We start from the raw sequence: 22,618 nt of genomic DNA, 5'->3' as shown, positions 1-22,618 counted from the left end.
TCCCACGAACCCCGTGGATCGAGTGACCAAATTATCTTCTTTGGAGGGAATATTAACCCCGGAAAGCGATTCCCCCCAATCGACCAACAATGGGGTTCCTTCTTCCTGCGAGGTAGACCGTGGAGTAAGGAAACTTGTGTAAGGTTTCGCCCACGAACTGACCCGCCCGGGAATCGAACCTGGGCCCTCTCGGCTCGCGAGCTAACCGCTGAGCTACAGGACGCCATGTAGTGTTGCAAACCCACTGAATCACTCACTAGGTGCATTTTTTTTTAAGGCTCTGCCTCCTCACTGATCTTTGACTCCACGACAGATGATTTCTTTACCTTTGATCCCACTGTACTCTGCGAAACTACAGAGTCAGAGAATAATCACTTCAGATCAGATTGGCTCCTGCCATGACTCACAGTGAGATTAGAGCACATTCCAGGGTTGATGGCCTGGACATTCGGAGAGGGAAACTCCCTTTGATTTCAAGCTCCTCTCGCTCGTCTTCAAATCCCTTCACGCCCTGGCACCTCCCTACCTCTCCGACCTGCTTAGCCCCCACTCCACTACCCGCTGGCGACGCTCGGTTGGCTCCGGCCTCCTGCTTGTCCCTCATCCCCTCCACTCCTGGTGACTGAACGAGGCTGACACATGGGGACTGAGCCAGGTGATACGCACGGCGACTGAGCCAGGCTGCCTGTGATATCTCTTTGAAATAAAATAGGTCACCCATCGCCGGGTTGCAGAAGCGATTACATTAAAATCGCTCTTCCTGAGCGTCAACTGGGCAGAACAATGCTGGTTCCAGGCATGAGTGGAAATTTGCCAAATAAAACAAACCTCAAAACACTGTCAAGGCAGCAATTCTGTAGCACTTTCAATACCAGGGGAAATTCTCCGCAGCTTGCTTAACTAATGCAGGTGCGAGGCACATAGAACCAGTAAGGTTGGATGTCACCAACATGTTCTCTGGTCTTTAAGCTTGCCCTGAAAGCAAGTTTGCGTAGCTCCACTTTGGTTGATGGAAGCTTTAGTTAGTGTGGAGTCCTGCAGCGAAGCGGTTAAGAGCACTCGCCTCGCAAGCGAGAGGACCTGGGTTCGATTCCCAGGAAGGGCGAAATGTTAGGCAACCTTCCTTACTCCACACACACTATTTACTGCTGTTTACCTGGCAGTAAATAGGATCCTGATTGTCAGTTGATTGGTGGATCGCTTTTTCGCAGGTATTAATCCCTTCAAAAAAAATGATCATTTGGTCACTCAATCCATGACTGTTTATGGGTCACTGCTGCGCACAATTGGCTGCCGCATTTGCCCCACAAGATCCACAGTCACTCCACTTTGCAGTATATCCGATGATGCGCTTTGAGACGTCTCAAAGACGAGATCGGGCGCGATATCAAATGATAGGATTATTATTATGATTAGGATTATTATTAATAAATACTAAAAGCGGCAGCACAGAGTCAAACAAATCTGAAGGTGGGGGATACAACTTCCTGCTTTAGCACCACAGGAACCACATGTTAGTTGAGCAAAACCACAGCGAAAGGAGCAGAGAGTCTGTGAGGAAGAGCGAGGCGGGTTGAAGCCGAAAGGAGATTCACCAGGGAATACTGTGTGTGAAGAGAGTGGGACTCATTAGCGATCGCCCTCTATGCTCCGCCATGTAAAATGATTTCAGCGTAAGTCAACTCGACTAAACTGCAGACAGCAAGACTTTAAAGAGAACCGACTGGATTCAGCTGCCAGGGCTCCGTTGCCCCACACGGGAATTACTTTTGACACGGATCAAGTGGAATACATTCACCTACAAACAATCGCTGCACTTCACAGAAATCTCTGAAACCCCCTCCAAGACGTTTCGACATAAACTTCTCTATCACACGCAAGGATTATTAACACAGGGAAAGACTGAAAGCGAGTAAGAGTTCGGAGAGGGATACGGTGCTTACAAAATCTCAAGAGGCCTCGATGAATAGAGCGCAGAGATTTCGTAGCAAGATTATCCGGGGTTCATTTGAAACCCGCCGACTATTTGATCGAAACGGATCGATTCCTGGGAAGGTCAAGTCGGGGAGAAACCTTATACACACACGCACGCAATTGGCTGCCGCATTTCGCCCACAAAATAGGCAATTCACTTTACAGACGTGATAAGGCGCTCCATCAAACGCAGTAATAATAACAATTATTATTATGATTATTAATTAACCTGGACTCAATAAATAATAATCTTTGCACTTGATAAAGCACCTTCTCATGCCGTCGAGACGTCTCAAAAGCCATTCGCAGGATATACTATAAAATGTAGTGACTGTATTTGTGCTAAATGCAAAAGCCCCAATTGCACACAGCAATGAAACAAACAAACAATTTTTATTTGGGGGACTGTTGGCCAGGTAACTGGGAGAGAGACACTCCCTTCGAAGAGTGCCGCGGGAAATGTTTGACGTCTACCTGGACAGAGGTGGGACAGAGGTTTAATGTCTCGCCTGAAGGTCGGCACTTAAACACTGCATTGGAGCTTCAGACTAGACTAAGTGAGTTCCAAGTCCTGTCGTGTGGCTTCAACCCACAACCTTCTGACTCAGAGGTGAGTGTGCCACCAACTGAGCCTTGTCCAGCTAGGACCACCCTACCCGTTAAGGCTTTGGCTTGCAGGGTTAACAGGAGGTGAGTCGGAGGATTCCCTAAAGAGGAAGGAAGGAATCACGGCAGCTATCAACGGACATTGATATCCGAGCAACGACTTGCATTTGCAGAATGCCTTTCACATGAAAGAACGTCTCAAGGCAGACCAGTGATCAGAATGGCATGCCGCGTTTCAGGCCCATCTTACAGCAAAAGTGGTTTTGGTGGGGAAATCGCGCTTGAACAGATCTTTACTTGTGGAGTCCTGTAGCTTAGTGGTTAGAGCACTTGCCTTGCAAGCGAGAGGACCCGGGTTCGATTCCCAGGCAGGGCGAAATGCTAGGCTAGTTTCCTTACACGCAGGAACCCGGTTGTTGGTCGATTGGCGGATTGCTTTCTGGGGGTAATAATCCCTCAAAAAAAAGTATAATAATTTGGTCATTCAATCCACGACTGTTTGTGACTGCTGTGCGCAATTGGCTGCCGCGTTTCGCCCACAAAATGCACAGTCCCTACACTTTACAGTATATTCTGTGAAGTGCTTGAGACGTGATAAGGTGCTATATCGAATACCGGGATTATTATTATTATTAAAGCCTCTGTGGTCTCATTTCAGAAGTAACTACATTATATAAATTCTCCTTTGAAAGGAAGTATTTTCTGCAAGCAATTCGTGCAGCAATGCTGTCCTTTTTTAAAAAAGAAACTCCATTTCGCAGTTGCTTCTAAAAATACTGCAGTGCAGTTCAGGGACGCAGTGTTTTTTTTTATTTTCCTCGGCTAGCCTTAACCCTTTGGGGACGTATAGCATCACTGCACCAAAATAAAAAGCACTTTGCAAAGAAACTAGTCCTGTAGGTGTGGAGTCCTGCAGCATATTGATCAGCGCACTCGCCTCGCAAGCGAGAGGACCCAGTTTCGATTCCCAGGTGGGTCAGGTCAGCGCGAAGCCTGACAGGTTTCTTGCTCCACGCACACCCTCCTCTGTTTACCTAGCAGTAAGTAGAGCCGGATTGTTAGTCAATTGGCTGATCACTTAACCGGGGGTAATAATTCCTTCAAAAAAGAAATAATAATAATTTGGTCACTCAATCCATGGCTGTTTGTGGGGCATCGCTGTGTGCGATTGGCTGCGGTGTTCCGCCCACAAAAAAATATTGACAGAATATACTGCAAAGTGAATTGATTATATATTTTGTGGGTGAAACGTGGCAGCCAATTACACACAGCAGCGCCCCACAAACAGTCATGGATCGAGTGACCAAATTATTATTATATATTTTTTGAATGTGCTTTTTATTTTAATAATTTTTTTTTGAATGAGCATTCTCTCTCGCTGGAGGGATGCACCCTGCTTACCTGACTCTGGAGAACATTAAGTGCAGGTTGGCAAGAGCCAAGGGCTATTGAACAGTAAGGGCAAATTATAGACTACACCGTTATTTATATAATAACCAAGAAATTACCCATCGAGAAGCCAGTGATGGGGGTTTAAAGGGCTTGTCTACAACCACTTGAAGTGGCTTTTGTCCGACATCAGCCATTATTGGGCCAGTTTGCCAGATACCGCCTGCAACCGACATTTCCCCTTTGGCAAGGTTAGCGTTCAAACAACAAAGCCAGGAAGGAAGACAATAGAACAAAAATCACTTAGCAAAACACGTTGCGTAACCTGAGACAACTGAAACTCACAGGGTGAAATGTGCAGCCCATGTGATAGTGATAAAATAATAACCTTTGCATTTGACACGGCAACAACAGCTTGCAGTTATATAGTCATAGCGCCTCTCACGTAGGGTAGTGTCTCAGAGTGCTTGCGTAAATCCAAGTTGTTGCCGAATTACCTCCTCCTTTGTCGCAAAACGCCAGGTCTCAGGACCTCACAAAGGTTCGGTGTAAACATCTGGCCGAAATCACCTCGTCTCCCAACAAGAGATTCTTTGAAATCCAGGAACAGCGATTTTGAGGGATTATGAGGCAATAATAATAATAATCCTTGCATTTGATATAGCGCCTTATCACGTCATCGAGACGTCTCAAGACGCTTCACAGAATATACTGCAAAGTGAATCGACTGTGTATTTCTGGGGGTGAAAACGCAGCAGGCAATTGCGCACTGCAGTGCCCCATAAACAGTCGTGGATTGAGTGACCAAAATATATTTTTTTTAAAAAAAACAAGGCAAGCACATGGGACTCGCGCCCTGTTGCAGCAGCACAATCATCATCCCATTTCCTGTATCCTCTGGGAACAAGTCATAAGTTTAGACAGCTTGCCACTTGCTTGTGCAAACCCTATACCGGCTTTAAGAGTTACGCAACTGTGTCGAACAGCGCAGAGTTGATGTTTTTAAATGCAAATTTCACACGTCATTGATGTCCACATTTCTGCCTCAAAGCTGGTTCAAACAAAACTGGTTATTGCCACGCGTAAGTGGTTTCAGCAGCGAAAGAGTTTATGGATCGTTTGAGTATTCGGAAAAGAATACAACTGCTTGAGTTTACATACAGCGACCTTCACGGGGTTAGTGTGGGAACGCTTTAACAATGGTGGAATTTATAATAATAACAATCCTTGCCTTTGATATAGAGCCTTATTACGGCTTCGAAACATATCAAAGCGCTTCACAGAATCGACTGTAAAGTGAACTGACTGTACTTTTTTGGGGCGAAACACAGCAGCCAATTGCACACTGCAGTGTCCCACAGTTGTGGATTGAGTGCCTAAAGTATTATATATTTTTTAGAAGGATTACTACCCCCGGAAACGTGACCTGTCAATTAACAAACAACGGGTTGCTATTTACTGCTGGGTAAGTAGAGGCGTGGGGAGTAACAAAACCTGCCTAATGTTTCACCCTGCCTGGGAATTGAACCCAGGTCCTCTCGCGTGCGAGGCGAGCGTACTAACCAATATTAATTTGACACAAATCCAGAAGAAAGGGGAGATGACGGGCAAAGAGAAGGGCAAGGCAGAGCGATTGAGGCAGGGAGTTCCACATGATCGGGGCAAATAATCCTGATAATCGTCGAGCTTGACATAGTGCCTTTCGGGTGAACCCAGTACTGCAAAAACGGTTGACTTGACATTTCATTGGATAAATAAATATGTTCCGGGTGATAAAAGGTTCAGAGAAAACTTTCTTTTTACCTTGTATACTTGTCCGTAGGTGCCATTTCCCACAACTTCCACCAACTCAAAGATACCAGCGGGGTCCTGTGCAAAACAAAATGAACGGGTTTGAGCAAAGCAGTCAGAATGCACGACACAATTTAGATTAGGCAACGCCTTTCACGTCGCGGTGTCTCTAAATTCTCAATAAAGTTGGATGGGCAAGTGCGAAGCGAGTGTTGTAACCGCTGAGCTACAGGACACCACAATGGCTAATTATGAAGAGCTAAATGAAGCCCCCTTGTGATATAAAAAATTCACACTATTTTGCTCAGCAGATGGAAAGTGATGAAGCACCAGAAAAAAAAAACGTAATCTAAACAGCGGCAGCTGGTGAGGCTGTGGGCGAGACAACACACATAGCAGCAAAGTCTGCTTGCGGTTTATGACTGCAGTCTGCAGAGGGAATTACAGGTGCAAAGCCACGCACACGCACACACTCACACACACACTCACACCAGTGAACAGACAGCAACCAAAGCAATCAAGCTGAACCCGAAGGTGAATACCGCCAGGATAACATCAGAGCTGAGCTCTGACCACAGCAGCACGTTGGAAAGTTACGTACGTATATAACAAGAGCATGGCGGAAGTCAAGGTCTCTCGCTCAGAATGGTAGATGATACTCCTTCGATTTGATGTAACACCCGATCAGGTCAAACTACTTCAACAACAACAACAAGTTACATTCACACAGCACCTTTCGCGTTGGGAGCACGGCCCAAGGCGCTGGACAGGCAGGGGTGTGGATCTGAGCTGGGGGGGGGGGGGGGGTTGGGGATCAGGAGGGCTGGAGTCGGGGAGGGTGGAGGGTGACCAAAGGTGCGGTCGAAGAGGAACAACAACAACAAAATTCCATTTACATAGCGCCATTCACGTCGGGAGGACAATCCGAGGCGCTGGACAACCGGTGTTTCGAACCTGAGCAAGGAAGGTCTTGAGACGGGCCTTGAAAGAGGCGAGGGAGGGAGGGAGGAGGGAAGGAGCGAGGCGGAGGGAACTGTGGGTTTACTGAAAGGGTTTACTGGGTAGGTTATAACAGGATTGGGAGGTCCAACCTTTTGGCTGCCGAGAGCCAGATGCCCCATTTGCGAAACATCTGCGGGCCCCATAAGCAATATTTTTGCGTTTCCCTTTCAGAAACGTAACACAGGGGTTAAGGAGGGAGCGGATGGGACAGATGAAATGGGGGTGGGGGGCAATTAAATTGATCCACAGGCCACAAGTTGAACCACCCAACCTCACTCTCTCTCTCTCTCTCACACACACGCGCGCGCGCGCGCGCGGGCAGAGTTCAATCCATAACGGTCCCCGTTAAAATTCAGGGCTCATTCTCCTCACAAAGAAATGTATGGGACCATTTTCTAACCGTTTTGGGGTTATATTCAGTCTCGAGGGATGGAAAACACCCACACAGCCTAAAAAAAATAACACTGCAAGACAGCCATAAAAGAAACTCCTTTATCCTCCTCTTCCCCCTCCCCCAGGAGAAAATAAGCACGACACGGAATTTTTTCAACTGTAAAAAGACTGGAACATGTCCTCAACTCAGCTGTTTTGTGTGTCAACAAGAACTCATTGAGTTTACGGACTTTCCCTTCAATGGAGCAGATGGGCTGAATGACCTCTTAGGCTGGAAATTGCTCCGAAAATGACAAAACAGGCCTCAATTATCCACGACTGAGGCAAACCATAAATGACTGTGCTTTCTCGGTTCCTTGGCCCCATTGTCGGAGAGGCCGTCCGCGTAGACACACAACACAACACGACTACTGTATTGGCAATTTGGAAATCATTTCAGAAGCTGCAAAATTGCTTGCCTGAGAAAGGCAGGATTTGAGAGGGTTTTGTGAAATCGACATAAAACTCTTCAAAACAAAGACGGCTTTCATTCCTGGTATTTACCACCCCTGGAATATTTTGCCCGATTAGTAGGTTTATAAACAGGGGGCACGCAATTCAGCGGCAAATTGCTGCCTTTTAAAGGGACGGGTTGGAAACCCGCCAACGTTTCCGCCAATCGCGGAACGTTCGGCAGATTCCAGTTGCCCGAGAAAATGACAATCTTTTATGCCGTTTCGATAATAATCCTTGCATTTGATAAGAGCACCTCATCGCGTCATTGAGATGTCTCAAAGCGCTTCACAGGATATACTATAAAGTGGATTGACCAAATTATTTTTTTTTAAAAAAAACTGGAGAGACTATTACCCCCGGAAAGTGATCCGCCAATCAACTAACAACTGGGTTCCAACTTACTGCTCTGGAAACAGAGGCGTGTGGAGTAAGGAAACTTGCCTAAGGTCGAATAAAACGAAACAAAACACGTAACCTAACAGTTTAAAACTACTGGTGTGGAATGAGTGCAGGACTGAGGCGGCGAATAAAGATGCCTTCACACAGAGGGAAGCTGGAACATGCAATTCACTGTCAGAAACTGTTCTTGGAAGCAAAATCCATCAGTGTTTTTTTTTAAGAAAAGGCAATTGGATAGATACTTGAGGAGGAGGAATATTGAAGGGTGTGAGGGAGCCAACAACGATTAGATAGGCTACTGCGGAGGAAACCTTTCCTGTAGCTCACTGGTTAGAGCACTCGCCTCGCAAGAGACCTGGGTTCGATTCCCGGTAGGCGAAACGCTGGGCAAGTTTCCTTACTCCACACACCTGTTTACCTAGATTGTAAATTGTAAATTGAACCCAGGTCTCTTGCGAGGCACACATAGAACCTGATTGTTAGTCAATTGGCAGATCGTCTTTCCGGGGGTAATAATTCATTCAAAAAAATAATAATTTTGTCACTCAATCCACAACTGTTTATGGACAATGCTCTGCGCAATTGGCTGCAGCGTTTCGTGGGACAAAATACGGTCAATCCACTTAATAGTACGCCCTGTGAAGTGCTTTGAGATGTCTCGAAAACGTGATAAGGCGCTATGAAATGCCAGGACGATTAAAAAAATCTCCAGACCAGACTTTGATAGGCCCGGTTCAGTGCCGTAACACTCTGGGACTCAATGAGACCGGGCAACCTTCAAAACAGCCAGTGGAAAAAAACGAGGCAGACAACAATTAGGTTTGTCATGATATTTTGGGTTTTAGGAAATTCAGATGAGAATATCTGTGCATTTCCTGAGAGAAACCAGCCCGCTATACATTTGACTCAGACATCCTCCACAACAAACCTGACGGGCTTGGACTTAAAGAGGAAGTATACCCTGTCCGTCATGCTTGTTGACTGTCGCACAATTCTATTGTGGTCTGCGAGAGTATATCTGTGCACTTAAGACACATTTCATTCAGCTAAGTTTTAAGTCATACCACTGCTGCGCACTATGAGGGGCACTTACTCTTAAGAGTCCTGTAGCGTACTGGTTAGAGCATTCCCTCGCAAGCAAGAGGACCCGGGTTTGATTCACGGGTGGGCCAGGTTGGGGTGAAACATTAGGCAAGTTTCCTTACTCCACACACATGCCTCTGTTTACCTAGCAATGAGTAGGAAGCCGGTTGTTAGTCGATTGGCGGATCGCTTTTCCGGGAGTGGTGGGGAGGGATAATATAATTTTTTAAAAAATAATAATTTGGTCATTCGATCCACGATTGTTTGTGGGACGCTGCTGTGCGCAATTGGCTGTTGCGTTTCGCCCACACAATATACAGTCAATTCACTTGACAGTCGAAGGCTTTATATTAAACGCAAGAATTATTATTATCAGTTCCCAACGCACACTTTGGTGCGCACCCAAGCCTTAGCTTTTGCCAACCTGAACCTGATACTCTTTCCGAATAAGGCAAGCAAGGCTGCAAACACACAATTTTATAAAAGTACAGGATTTGGATAACATTTGGACTCAGTTATTTTAAGTGGTGTCACAGTCAAATCTCGCAACTGATAACATGGCTGCAATTTCAGCCACTGACCCTCACCCTGTGACCGAGCCGAGAACGAACAAAATTGTTCAGGACAACACCCTACCCCCGAACACATACCCTACCCACTGCCCACCCTCACCCACGCACAACTCAGCCTCACAAACGCACACCTATCCGCAGCCCCCCCAATACACACACTGCCTGCAGCCCCCTCCCCTGCACACACACAACACGCACAATCAAATTGAGGCATTTCCAGAGCAGACAAAAAGATTCACACGCACACGTTAAAAAAAAAAATTGATTCCAAGTAACAGCTTCTCTGATAGGAAAAAAAAAGATTAAAAATACAACAACGTGTGTTTATATAACGCCCTTCGCACGGGTTACCGTCTTGGAGCGCTTGAACCCGAACCAGGGGGAGAGGGAGCGGGGAGGGGACCGTAAGCACTACCAAAAAGGAAGGTCTTTAGGTGGGATTTGAAAGGGGTGAGGGAGGGGGCAAGGCGGAGGGATTGAGGGGGGGAGAGAGAGTTTCAGAACGGAGATAGTTATTGAGGAGTAGGCACATTACAAGGTGTGGGGGAGCCAGCTGCAGATAGAAAAAAATAAAAGGAATCGAGATTCTAGATGGCTAGATTGCTTTTATTTCTATACGCACTGTCAGCTTACATGTCAACAATGGTCTGCAAACCACAACCCTCGTGCAAGTGGTGGGATTACATGATCGAGCAAAGGTTAGTACAACTCTTTGTCAAATTACCAAAGATTAGCTGAGCACATGATTCACAAAAGCCCATTACAAGGTTGTCTAACTACAGATTGCAGTGTTAGTCAGGTCACGGCGGATGGAGGCACCAAATGATATAGACGAGTGGGGGATGTGATGGAATTTGTGTCGTAAATTTAGCGAGGACGGTTTAACAACAAATTACATTTACGTAGCACCTTTCACACCCCAAAGCACTGGACGGTCAGGGATTTGGACCCGAGCTGGGGTTTGGGATCAGGTGGAGTGGAGGGCAGGGAGGGTGGGGGTAGGAAGGTGACCGAAGGCTCGGTCGAAGAGGAGGGTCTTGAGACGGGCCTCAAAGAAGGCAAGGGAGCGAGCAAGGCTAAGGAACTGTGGGATGGAGTTCCAAAGGATGGGGGACAGAGTCCAGCGACCTCAACCAACGCATAACCGATTTGTCAGCTACATTGTTGGCATAGTGCAATGCAACTCCTGCAACAAGTTGCATTCGAGTCAAACACTAAATAAAATATTGTATAATAATCCTTGCATTTGATATAGCGCCTTATCACTGCGTTGAGATGTCTCAAAGCGCTTCACAGAATGTCCTGTAAAGTTGATTGGCTGTACATTTTGTGGGTGAGACGCAGCAGTCAATTACGCACAGCTTTTTTCCGGAGGAATTATTATGCCCCGAAAAGCGATCCGCCAATCGACTAACAAATGGGTTCCCCACTTACTGCTAGGTAAACAGAGGCGTTTGGAGTAGGGAAACTTGCCCAACACTTTGCCCTGCCGGGAATCGAACCCAGGTCTTCTTGCTTGCGAGACAAGGGCTTTAATCACTGAGCTACAAGACTCCAAAGAGATATATGTATATATATATATATTTCTTAAAAAGAGCTGTCAGTTGTCAGTGCCTTGGTTAAAGGAGGAAGCAGCCAACTGAATGCCAGCTCGGAAGCTGGCATTGAGGAGCTGGTAGGTGGATGCATCACAGGAGGACATGGATTGAATGCTCCAGCAAGCTTTTACTCACGTGACAAAGCAAACCACTACAAGACTGGAGTACCCATTTGCTTGAGCCTAGGTAATAGGCAGAGAACTTTCAAAATGGCAGCACGGTACTGAGTGTTTTGTGGCCTGCTTCCTGACGCTCCTTACTTTTCAGCTAAATTCACAGCGCTGCAATTGCGCAGCCACGGAGAAGACCATTCGGCCCATCGCGTCTGTGCTAGCAGTCTGCAAGAGCTCTCGGTTTAGTCCCACTCTATTCCACCTCAAACACTTTATGTGGAGTCCTGTAGCGAAGTGGTTAGCGCGCTTGCCTCGCAAGCGAGAAGATTTAGGTTCAATTCCCGGGCGATGCAAAAAACTTAGGCAAGTTTCCTTACTACACGCACACGCGCCTCGGTTTACCTAGCAGTAAATACTTACTGACAATCCTTGCATTTCCTATAGTGCCTGATCAAATCAAGGCGTCCCAAAGCGCTTCACAGGATATACTGTCACGTGGATTGACTGTGTAATTTGGAGGCGATATGCGGCAGCCGATTACTCACAGTAGCGTCCCACAAATAATTGTGGATTGAATGCCCACATTTTTTTTCAATGCTTGGGGAGCCCAGAGTGCACGTCGGGGCACTGCTGGAGTCTAACCAGCTAAAATCATATAAAGTATGAGTTACGTCAATCTTGCATAGAATGCAAACTTTTGGACAGATGTACAACTTAGGCGATTATACGGGTTCTGCAGATCAGATGCTGTTCTTCAGGTGAGACGTTAAACCGTCTGTGGCCTGTTAAGATGCATTTTTAAATTTCCCGCGTCAGTATTCGTAAAGCTGTCAGCTTTGTATTTTATGAAAGAGTGAATGAAGATTACCTTATCCACTGGATTAGTTTGGAGAGTATCCACTTCAAAGAAATTCCACTTAAAATGCAGACCACATGGTAAAATAATTTATCTTTAAATAGTAATCAGATAAAAAAGCGTAACCCAGTGTGCTTTAAAGATTATTTTTAACTTATTGTGTGTTCACAGCCTAAACCAAAGAGCGTCCATAGTATTAACGCAAAATTACCGTCCATTACTACTAAATTCTTTCTTAACCAAATCTAGAACTAAGTTTGATGAGTTAATTCAGTGAAAATATTGCAGGTAGAAAATAAGTTTCATTTACTCTTGATTAGAATTTGAGTTATGTAGCTCAGTGGTTGGAGCACTCGCCTCGCAAGCAAGAGGTCCTGGATTCAATTCCTGGGCAGGAGGAAACCTCAGGCAAGTTTCCTAACGCCACATGTCTCTGCTTCCCCAGCAGTATGTAAGAACCCGTTAGTCAATTGGTAGATTGTTTTCTGGGGATAATAATTTAGTCACTCAATCCGACTGTGTGTGGGACACTGATATGTGCAACTGACCACAAAATATACAGTCAATTCACTTTACAGTATATCCTGTGAAGAGCTGAGACATATCAAAGATGTGATAAGGTGCTATATCAAGTGCAAGCATTATTAATTTGCTGACTTCAGTTCTTTTCCGTACTTAAACTCCCCGAGGATGCTACTTCTGTGATAATCTTTGTTTTTAGCTTTTGACATTCCTCTGTGTTTAATTTAGCCACATATTAAAGTGTTGAGGGCGAGTGTGAGATTTAATAAGCGATTTAGCACAAAGCTTTGCTGAGCATCTTATAATGATCCTTGCATTTGATGTAGCGCCTTATCATGTCACTGAGACGTCTCAAAGTGCTTCACAGAATTTGTGGAGCCCTGTAGCATAATGGCTAGGGCACTCGCCTCGCACGTGAGAGGACCTAGGTTTGATCCCTGGGTGGGGTGAAACTTTAGGTAAATTTCCTTACTCCACATCTCTCTGTTTACCGAGCAGCAAGTTGGAACCCGATTGTTAGTCGATTGCCGGAAAGCTTTCCGGGGCTAATAATCCCTTCAAAAAAGAATTTGGTCACTCAATCCACGACTGTTTGTGGAACAACGCTGTGCGCAATTGACTGCCGCACTTCGCCCACAAAATATACAGTCAATTCACTTTACAGTATATTCTGTGAAGTGCTTTGAATTGTCTCAAAGACAATAGCTGATGGTGGAGTGGACTGGACGAGGGACAAACAAGGAGGACAAACAACTCATTTCAACCCAAACATTGTGTATTCAGGAGAGTAGAGCCTTTGAAAAGCCACTCACTGGTTCCCCAAAGGTTCATGTACTTTGATAAGCAGCATTTACACATCGAACAAAACCTTTTGAAAAAAAAATGAGGTTACATATTTACTTCGGAGACAGTTTACATGTAGATTTGACAGAATATTTGCACGGCCACGGTTCCAGTGAATTCACGAGTTAGTCACCCATTTGCATCACATGTCGGCAGAGTCATAAAACATGCATCATCGCCAAAAAGCAATACCTAATCTTCGAGACCAGTGCAAGCAGGTAGAGAGTGTCAGTCACTAACACTAACACTGAATCATGTTGCACTGGGGTAGGGCTAAAGGAAATTGATTGCTCAAAAATCTCCAGCATCGCTGCGTCACTGTGACCCTGTTTGAAACGTTCATTTCATTCAGGACATTTTTTTTTTAAAATTGGTGAGGCACAGAATTACATACAGTGTTACAGCAAAGAAACAGGTTTTTTTTAGGCCTGAATAGTCTGTGCCAGTGTTTCTAATCCACTCTGCCATACCTCTCTATCTCCTCTGCTGGATTAGAGGGGGCTGTTTAACCCACATCACACCCAACCCCTCTAGGAACGATTAATGCAGCCGTAGAATATTGGAAGCAATGAAATGTTCCATTCCCACTGCCAACATTGCTCGTCTTGACAAAATAAATGGTTTGAAGGATTCCCGTGTTGATCTCTCGAAGGATGCCTTTTAAGTTTGCTTCTAAACTGCCAGATTGAAAAAAGGAGAATGGACGGAAACAGTCACTGAACAAGTGAGAAAATGCACTTGTTTGGGGGGGGGGGGGGGGAGGAGGGGAGAGAGTAAGAGAAAAGATGGGAATAGAACCAAACTTTGATTTGCTATGACACCTTATCACTCAAGACATCTTATAGCACCTCACAAGAGTTTTCTGTAAAATGCAATATATAAGAATAATCCTTGCAATTGATTCAGCTCCTTGTCACGTCTTCGAGACGTCTCACTGCACCTCACAGAATATACTGTAAAGCGAACTGACTGTTTATTTTGTGGGCGATTCAATGACTGCATTTGTAGGACCCACAAATTACGGCAGAACTGCCTTCACAGAAACGCATACTACGCCTGCTGCCTAAAGGCTTTAATATCATAATAATAAGGCTCTAATAAACAACCATCAGAGAGTTGGCTAACAACAACAAGATTGCATTTATAGAGCGCCTTTCACGTCGGGAGGACGTCCCGACGTGATAATTATCTTTCCATTAAAAATATTACCAACATTTTTGCTTACAACAACAATTTGCACTTGTATAGTGCCTTCCAGGCAGGGCAGCATCTCAGAAAGCTTAACAGTCGCGGAGCCAATTCCGAGCCTGGGGGAGTGGGGAGGTGGCCGCAAGCACGGTCCAACAGGAAAGTCTTCAGGCGGAACCTGAAAGAGGGGGAATGAGTGGGCAAGGCATTGCACGGGATTTCAAAAAGAAATGGGACTTTACTTCAGAGATATACAACACTTTGAGTCAGTAAACGCGCTGCGAAATGCTACGTACAAGATAAAATCTTCATCGGTTGTTGGATCTTGTGGCAATCTCCACTGGCTCAATGCAAGAAGTATATATCAAACGCAAGGATCATTATTATGTTCTTTGAGGACATCTCTTCACAGAATATACTAAGTGGATTGATTGTATATTTTGTGGGCGAAAAGTGGCAGCCAATGCACACAGCAACGTCCCATAAACGTAGGAACAGGAAGCCATTTGGCCCATTTTGTTTTTTGTTGAGGGGAGGGGGGGTGGGAAGTGGATTGAATCAAACCCGAGCCTTTGTATGCCTCATTGTTGGAAGTCAAGTAAATTGTCTACTGCTTCTCCAGGTTTCTAAAGATCACGTTAGAACATGCCCGGCTCTGCACCGCAGAACAGTCAAACTGATAAAGGCTCAACAGCAGGGCTGACTTCATTACAGGGTCCATGTTAGCAATTGCAATTATTCAGTCGCTTCGAAGACCAAAAAAAAGTCCCTTCCACACCGTCGTCTCGAGTTCACATCCAGTACAATATTTCTGCTGTCAATTTTGGATTGTATAGTTAACCAGTCACCAGAGCAAGTACAAAAATCTGAAGATAACAAGTTATAATTGTTCTGTATGCTAAAACGTCCAGTGTAAACAGGACAGCTAGAAATAACTTTGCAAGTTGATTTAATTTTATTCATTGACACATCCGATCATGCGGCGCTCTCCATTATTGCCCTGGACTGTCAACCTCAGGACTATGGAGTCCTGTAGTTCGGTGGTTAGAGCACTCGACTCGCAAGTGAGAGACCTGGGTTCAATTCCCGGCAGGGCAAAACCTTGGGCAAGTTTCCTTACTCCACACGCCTGACAATAATCCCTCAAGAAGAAAAAAAAATAATAAATTGGTCATTTCAATCCACGACTGTTTGTGGGACACTGCTGTGCGCAATTCGCTGCCTTGTTTGGCCCACAAGTTTAGTTAATTCACTTTACAGTATATTCTATGAAGTCCTTTGAGACGTCTAGAAGACGTGAAAAGCGTTATATCAAATGCAAGATTATTACTATTATTATTATAACCTAGACTACAAGCTCAAGTTTTGATCATACACTATTTGGGGTAGTGGTGCCAACGAACAACAACCAATTACATTTACACAGCCCCTTTCACGTCAGGAGGACGTCCCACAGTGTTGAACAGTCAAGGATCTGGACCCGAGCTGGGGGTTGGAATCAAGAGGGGTGGAGGCCAGGGAGAGGAAGAGGATTGAAGGCGCGGGCGAAGAGGAGAGTCTGGAGACGTGCCTTGAAGGAGTCAAGGGAGGGAGCGAGGCAAATGGACTGTGGGATAGACTTCCAAAGGGTGGATTAGAAACATAGGCTGAAGGTCTGGCAGCTGATGGTGGGGTTGGCAGGGTGTGGGACACAAAGCCCGCTGAGCAGAGGGAGCAGATGGGTCATCGCTATGTGATTCTTCACTGCAAATTACTATTACAGTACTAGTTTAAGAATTGGTGCTGTTGTACCAGCATACAGATTAACGTGTCCCGTCTCGCCCGCCCCACCATTGGCAGGTGGGCCTTCAGCCAGTCTGCCCCCACCATCTGGAAGTCCATTCTGCAGTCCCTCCGCCTTGGCCCCTCCCTTGCCTCGGTCAAGCCCCGTCTCAAGACCCTCCTCTTCGACCGTGCCCTTTGTCACCCTTCATACTTCCCCTGCCATCCACCCTCCCCGATCCCGACCCTCAGCTCGGGTCCTAAACCCTGATTCTCCAGCGCTTTGGGATGTCCTCCCAACGTGAAAGGCGCTATATAAATGCAATTTTGTTGTTGTTGTAAGGTACGGGATTCCACGAATGCAAGGAGTATTATCTAAACCAGCTCGTGCCCTACGTATATATTCAACCTACTTCGCAGATTTTCCTGCATCTGGAATGGAATGTCCACTTACTCCCTGAACGAACCCAACAGATTATTAGGTGCAAGTTGGCAAGAGCCAATGCTTGGGGTCCACCGGGGTGTTTAATGCAGCAACTACTGGAGTCTAACCAGCTAAACCACATAGGTCGCCATTGTGAACACTGCTTATCCAACTTTGGGATACATTCTTCCCATTCTGGCTTTAGGTGACAGGGTTATAAGGAGCCAAATGCCCTCAGCAATTACTGCCCCTCCAAGTCCTACCAACAGGCCAGCTGGTCTGCGATCGGCAGTGCCAGTAATAAGGTCCATCAGGGTATCTTTGTGGCTTTTCAATCACTAGAATCACTGCTCAATTTTAACACCATTAGGCTCTACATATATTCGTTAGTCCGGGTCTGGCCTCCTCTTCGTCCCCCGAGTCCTCCGCTCCACCCTCGGCGGCCGTGCCTTCAGCCACTGCGCCCCGAGGCTCTGGAACTGCCTTCCTCACTCCCTTCGTCTCGCTCCCTCCTTTCCCATTTTCAGGTCTCTGCCGAAGACCTTTCTTTTCGACCGCGCCTTTGGTCACCTTCTTCCCCCTCCCCCTGGCTCGGTCCCGGGATCCGTTACCGTGAAGCCCGCTGAGCGGCCGTCCGGCGTGGAGGGCGCTATATAAGTCCAAGTTGCTGTTGTTATTCACAAAATATCTTTATCCCGGCAAGAAACTGGAGCTTTTGCCAGAACTTCGCACTCCGGTGATCAAATGTGTGGCCACCAACTGGCTTATTACATGTGGAATCAGGTGACCCTGAGCAATACAAGATGGATGTTTTAATTCAAAGGAAATTATTTCTTGCATAGACCCCAGACATTTTTTTTTCTCTCTCCCTCACGCACACACACACACACCACAATAGCAGATGGTAAGGGGATAAATTACTGCCCACGTATATCAGTGGCTCAAAGCCTAGGTGCGAACTCTCAATTTGGATATTATTAAGCATGGTGATGAATTTTTGCAGGCGTCAGGACATCTGACTGAATCCCCCCCCGCCCTAAAAAGGTACAACATAAACTTCAGAGACCAACTTCGCCATGAGACTTTACATTTTATAAAACAGTCTCCCTAAGAAAGTAGCACTAATTTGAAACGTGTAATATTCTGTGTGTATCACCCTGTCCCGGCGCTAAATTCCATACAGTACATCACTTCGAAATCCAGAAGGGCAACAATTGAGCCGAAGGATGATTTTTTTTGTCTAATCATTCAACAGAACGGAAAAAAGCATTTCGACTAGCAGCAAAAACAAATCTGTGGGCTAAAAAGCAATGCAGATATGAACCTGGCCACTTGCAAAAAAAAAAGAAAGACTTCACATCCAGTCTAAGCAGCCCGCTTACATAATACTAATAATAATCCTTGCATTTGATTCAGCGCCTTATCACGTCTTCGAGACGTCCCAAAGCGCTTCACAGAAGATACACTAAAGTCAACTGGCTATATTTTGTGGGCGAAATGTGTAACATAATAAATAAACCATCAGGAGATGATTACAGACTGCAATACAACATCGGACAATCATTATTCCTTCAGACAGAATCAGACGCATTTCCTCTATTGCAAAGATCATACACACGTTGCATACTCATAACAACAAAGTATATTTACACAACGCCTTTAACATCAGGAGGATGTCTCAAAGCGCCGGACAGTCAGGGATCTGCACCTGAGCCGGGGGTTGGGAATCAGGAGGGGTGAGGGTGGCGAGGATAGGGGTAGGAGGGTGATCAAAGGCACGGTTGAAGAGGGTCTTGAGACGGGTCTTGAAGGAGGCAAGGAGGGGGCGAGCCGGAGGGACTGTGGGCTGGAGTTCCAGAGGTTGAGGTTAGAGCCTAATACCAAAAAAAGATATGTGAACAAGAGATAGAAGAGCAGTAACAGCAGCACTTCAATGCTTTCTGCTCAACACTATTCCTGCAACAAACCTAATCATTTTGTTCCCAAGAACATCGGATATAATGACCATACATGTCCATATCATCATTGGTTTCCTGTTGCTGTACTCAAACACGCCACAGCTTTGATGACATGTGGAAAGGCAATTTATTTATATGCATTAAATCGTGATAATTTGGAGGATTGGGGGGTGGTGGGTGGGGGGGGGGTGGAAGAGGAGAAGCTCATTTTTAAAAAAATGCAGCACAAATTAAATTCACATGAACATGCAGCCATTAATCCAGGATCTGGACAAAAAGCTTACAAAAGCTACATTATATATTAACCAAACCAAAATTTATCGTCGTCCCTCTAGCATACCGTGCCTGACTGCGGAATTTTCATTCAGTAAATGCAAGTGCACATTCTGTGCACCTTATTGGAAAGGGAGCTTCAACAATGTAAAGCCAAACTTGTCCTGCAACATGCCCGACGAGGAAAAGCACTGACTAACTAGTCTTTGCAGTTGCTTCAATTCACCACAGAGCCCTGCGAAGTTACTCTGTAAACACTATTGCAGTAAATCTTTGTGTTAAATGGAGCCAAAATCTAAACACTGGTTTTGCACAAACAGTGTATATGATAATAACAACAATATATTTACATCCGATCATAATTTGAAAGGTGGGGGTGGGGGGGTAACAAAAGAGAGAGGTGTCAATATCCTGCTTAAGATTAGGTGTGAATCAAAATAAATATGTTTCAGGTAAAACACAGTAACACAAGACGTCCATCAAGCCTGCTGACAGATTAATGGGTCATGGAAGATCTTATAAACGCACGCCTCTTTTCTCCATACCCTTCATTTCCCAAGTGTCTATCAGCCTCAACTCCTGTTTAAACAACCCAATCGATTGTGTCTGTAAGGCCTTTGGGGCATAAGTGCGTTCCACACTCTCACCACCCCCTCTCTGCATGAAGAAATGTTCTCTGACTCACATCCAATCATCCACTCTCTAATATTAAGATCAAGTCCTCACTTCCACTTTCACCTACAAATACAATTAATACACTTCACGGTAAATCCACTTCATGGTAAGTCCAGCAAAGCGCTCTGAGGCGTTTCAACGATATGATATGGGACGATATCCAATGCCAGCATTCTTATTTTGGTAAACTCATACAGCAGCACGTCAATCCCTTCCATTATCTTTTACATACCTTGAAGCTTCTTAAAGCTGCTTTACAGGCACCTACAAAATACAGTCATTACCCTTTACAGTAATTCCCATGAATTGCTTCCAGACAGCCTCCCAATATGAAAGGCACTGAATTGTTGGGCCGAATGGCCTGTATCCATGCCGCATCTATACGCTTCTACATACTACTGTATAAAGTACAAAACAACGTGTCGCTAATGCCAGCTCGACCCATTTTTCCCCCCAAATTCGATCCAAAACACACAGCCAAACAAAAATGAGCGAGCAGAGCAGTGAAAGATTTGACCAGACTTTAAAAGGTTTTTTTTCAAAGTGCTCAACAACCTGTAAGGCCACAGTCCTCGTCTTCCCACACCCCTCCTTCCCAAAAACAAACCATGCAAAAGGCAATGGTGTACCCTCAGTTCACAGTGGTGTATTAATATTAATAATGATAATAATCCTTACATTTGATACAAAATCTTACCACATTGGTGAGACGTTTCAAAGCCCTTCACGCTGGATATTTTGTGGGTGAAACATAGCAGCCATTTAAGCACAGCAGTCTCCCCAAAGCAGTTGTGGTTTGATTGACCAAAATAAATATATACACATTTTTTTTTAAGCTGATTATTACCCCCAGAAAGCGACTGGATTCCTACTTAATAATAACCCTTGCATTTGATGTAGCGCCTTATCACGTCGTTGAGACACCTCAAAGCGCTTCACAGAATATACTGTAAAGTTAATTGACTATTTTGTCGGCAAAATACTGTTAGGTTTTTTTTTACGTTTAGCGAAAACCAAAAAGGGCGAGACATTTAAAAGAGAAATTGGGGTTTATATCTTTTTAGATTACAGGTGGTGGGGGTGAAAGAGGGGGAATAAAGGGGCGCTAGTCATTCGGCAGATCGCTTTTTTTGGGGGGGGGGTAATCGTCCCTGCGAACGATAATTTTGGTCGCTCAATCCACGCCGGTTTGCGTGGGGACGCTGCTGGATGCAATTGGCTGCTGCGTTCCGCCCACTTAACATCCACACACGGCCGATCCGCTTTCCGGCGCGAGGCGCTTTGAGACGCCTCAAGGGCAGGGTGAGGCGCCGCTCTCGGCGTTACGACTTGCCGCGCCTCCCCGCGAGGCCCTGCGAGCCGGCGTCGCCACGACCCCCCGGCAAGGCGCCGGCGTCGGAGGCACGGCTTCAAGCGGTGGTCGTTCGCGGCGCGGCGTCCCTCGTCGGGCGCTTCGAGGCGGCTCCACCACGCGGGCGAGGCGCCGCCGCCGTCCGACCCAAGCGCCATCGCCGTCGTTATTATTCGTGTCAACGGCAAGACGGGTACGAACGAAGACAACGGTTAACTGACCCGTAAAGCCGAGAGGTCGATGTCATCCAGGCTGCGGGCCGGAGGCTCACTCGCCATCTTCTTGCTCTTTCTTTCTTTCTCTCTCTCTCTCTCTCTTTCTCTCTCTGTCTCACTCACTCACTGTCTCTCTCTTTCTTTCTTCCTTCTCTCTCTCTCTCTCTCTCTCAGGAGCGTATGTAGGTGAGAGAGGGAATGAAGGCGGATAAAAAAAAAATCTCAGCTAAAACACCCAACCGCGCCCCCTCACACACACACACACACACAGGGAGGGAGGGAAGGAAGGAGGGAAGGGAGGAGGAGGAGAGCCAAGGTGAGTGAGTGAGTGAGAAAGAGTGAGAGAGAAAGAGAGAGGAAGAGTGGTGGGGGGGGGGGGGGTGGGTTGAGGGGGCAACAACACTTTAATTTAGAGATTTCTTTTTTAAAAAAAAATCCCCCCCCCTTTTTTTTTCTACCCGTCAGAAAGTTTTTTTTTGTCTCTCTCTCTCTCTCTCGCTCTCCCTCACGGAAAATTAACCCCTTTCTCTCTTCCCCTCCCACCCACCCCCAACTTGAGGAGGTTCGCTGAGGTGAGGCGAGGTGAGGGCGAGGCGAGGCAGCGCAGGCAGGTAGGTAGGCAGGAGTCTTCTCCGTCTCCTCCACCACCTTCGGGCCTCCCTCAAGGCTCAGGGGAGAGCGCCGAGCTCTTCTCCTCCGCCTCCATCGCCGGCTCGAGCCGACATGGAACGAACCTTCTTCTCCCTTTCTCCTCTCGCTCGCTCGCTCCGCTCCGCTCTCCTCTGCGCAGGCGCGCCAGCCCCTCGGCGCCGCTCGGCGCCGCTCCGCGCGCCTCCTCCCCCCCCCCCGCGTAACCCGTGGCAACGCCCCGCCGCGCGTGCGCAGCTCGCAGGTTCGCTCGCGCGGCCTGGTGGGGGGGGGGGGTGGGGGGGGCGGTCAGCGCGAGCCGCGGCGGTTTAACGGTCGCCCACCAGTACAGCCAGCCAGCCTGACGGCTCTGCGCAGGCGCCCCGAGCTCGCCCGGCCTCTGCGCCGTGACGGCAGAGCCGAACTGCCACCGCGCGCATGCGCACGGTCGGGCACGCGCCACCCCCCCCCGCCTCCGCCTCCGTAACTAGGCAACCCTGCCACCGTGCG

General features: G+C 46.6%; 1 protein-coding gene across 7 annotated transcripts in view; it reads right to left on the bottom strand.

The window, feature by feature from the left end:
* The window catches only part of LOC103190579 (misshapen-like kinase 1), a 51,564-nt gene extending 29,968 nt beyond the window's left edge, over positions 1-21,596 (bottom strand). For all 7 annotated transcript variants that reach the window (XM_042345812.1, XM_042345814.1, XM_042345813.1 and 4 more), the window contains exons 1-2: positions 21,488-21,596; positions 5,773-5,838 (exon numbers count right to left, since the gene is read on the bottom strand). In XM_042345812.1, the coding sequence (XP_042201746.1) occupies positions 5,773-5,838; positions 21,488-21,544 (123 nt within the window). In that variant the 5' untranslated portion in view covers positions 21,545-21,596. The remainder of the gene's footprint in view (positions 1-5,772; positions 5,839-21,487) is intronic.
* Between the last annotated feature and the right edge of the window lie 1,022 nt (positions 21,597-22,618).

This window comes from Callorhinchus milii, unplaced genomic scaffold (assembly GCF_018977255.1).
Source record: "Callorhinchus milii isolate IMCB2004 unplaced genomic scaffold, IMCB_Cmil_1.0 Scaffold105, whole genome shotgun sequence".
Lineage (NCBI taxonomy): Eukaryota > Metazoa > Chordata > Chondrichthyes > Chimaeriformes > Callorhinchidae > Callorhinchus > Callorhinchus milii.
Note: the sequence above shows the minus strand (reverse complement) of the source record. Positions and strands in the feature narration are given on the sequence as shown.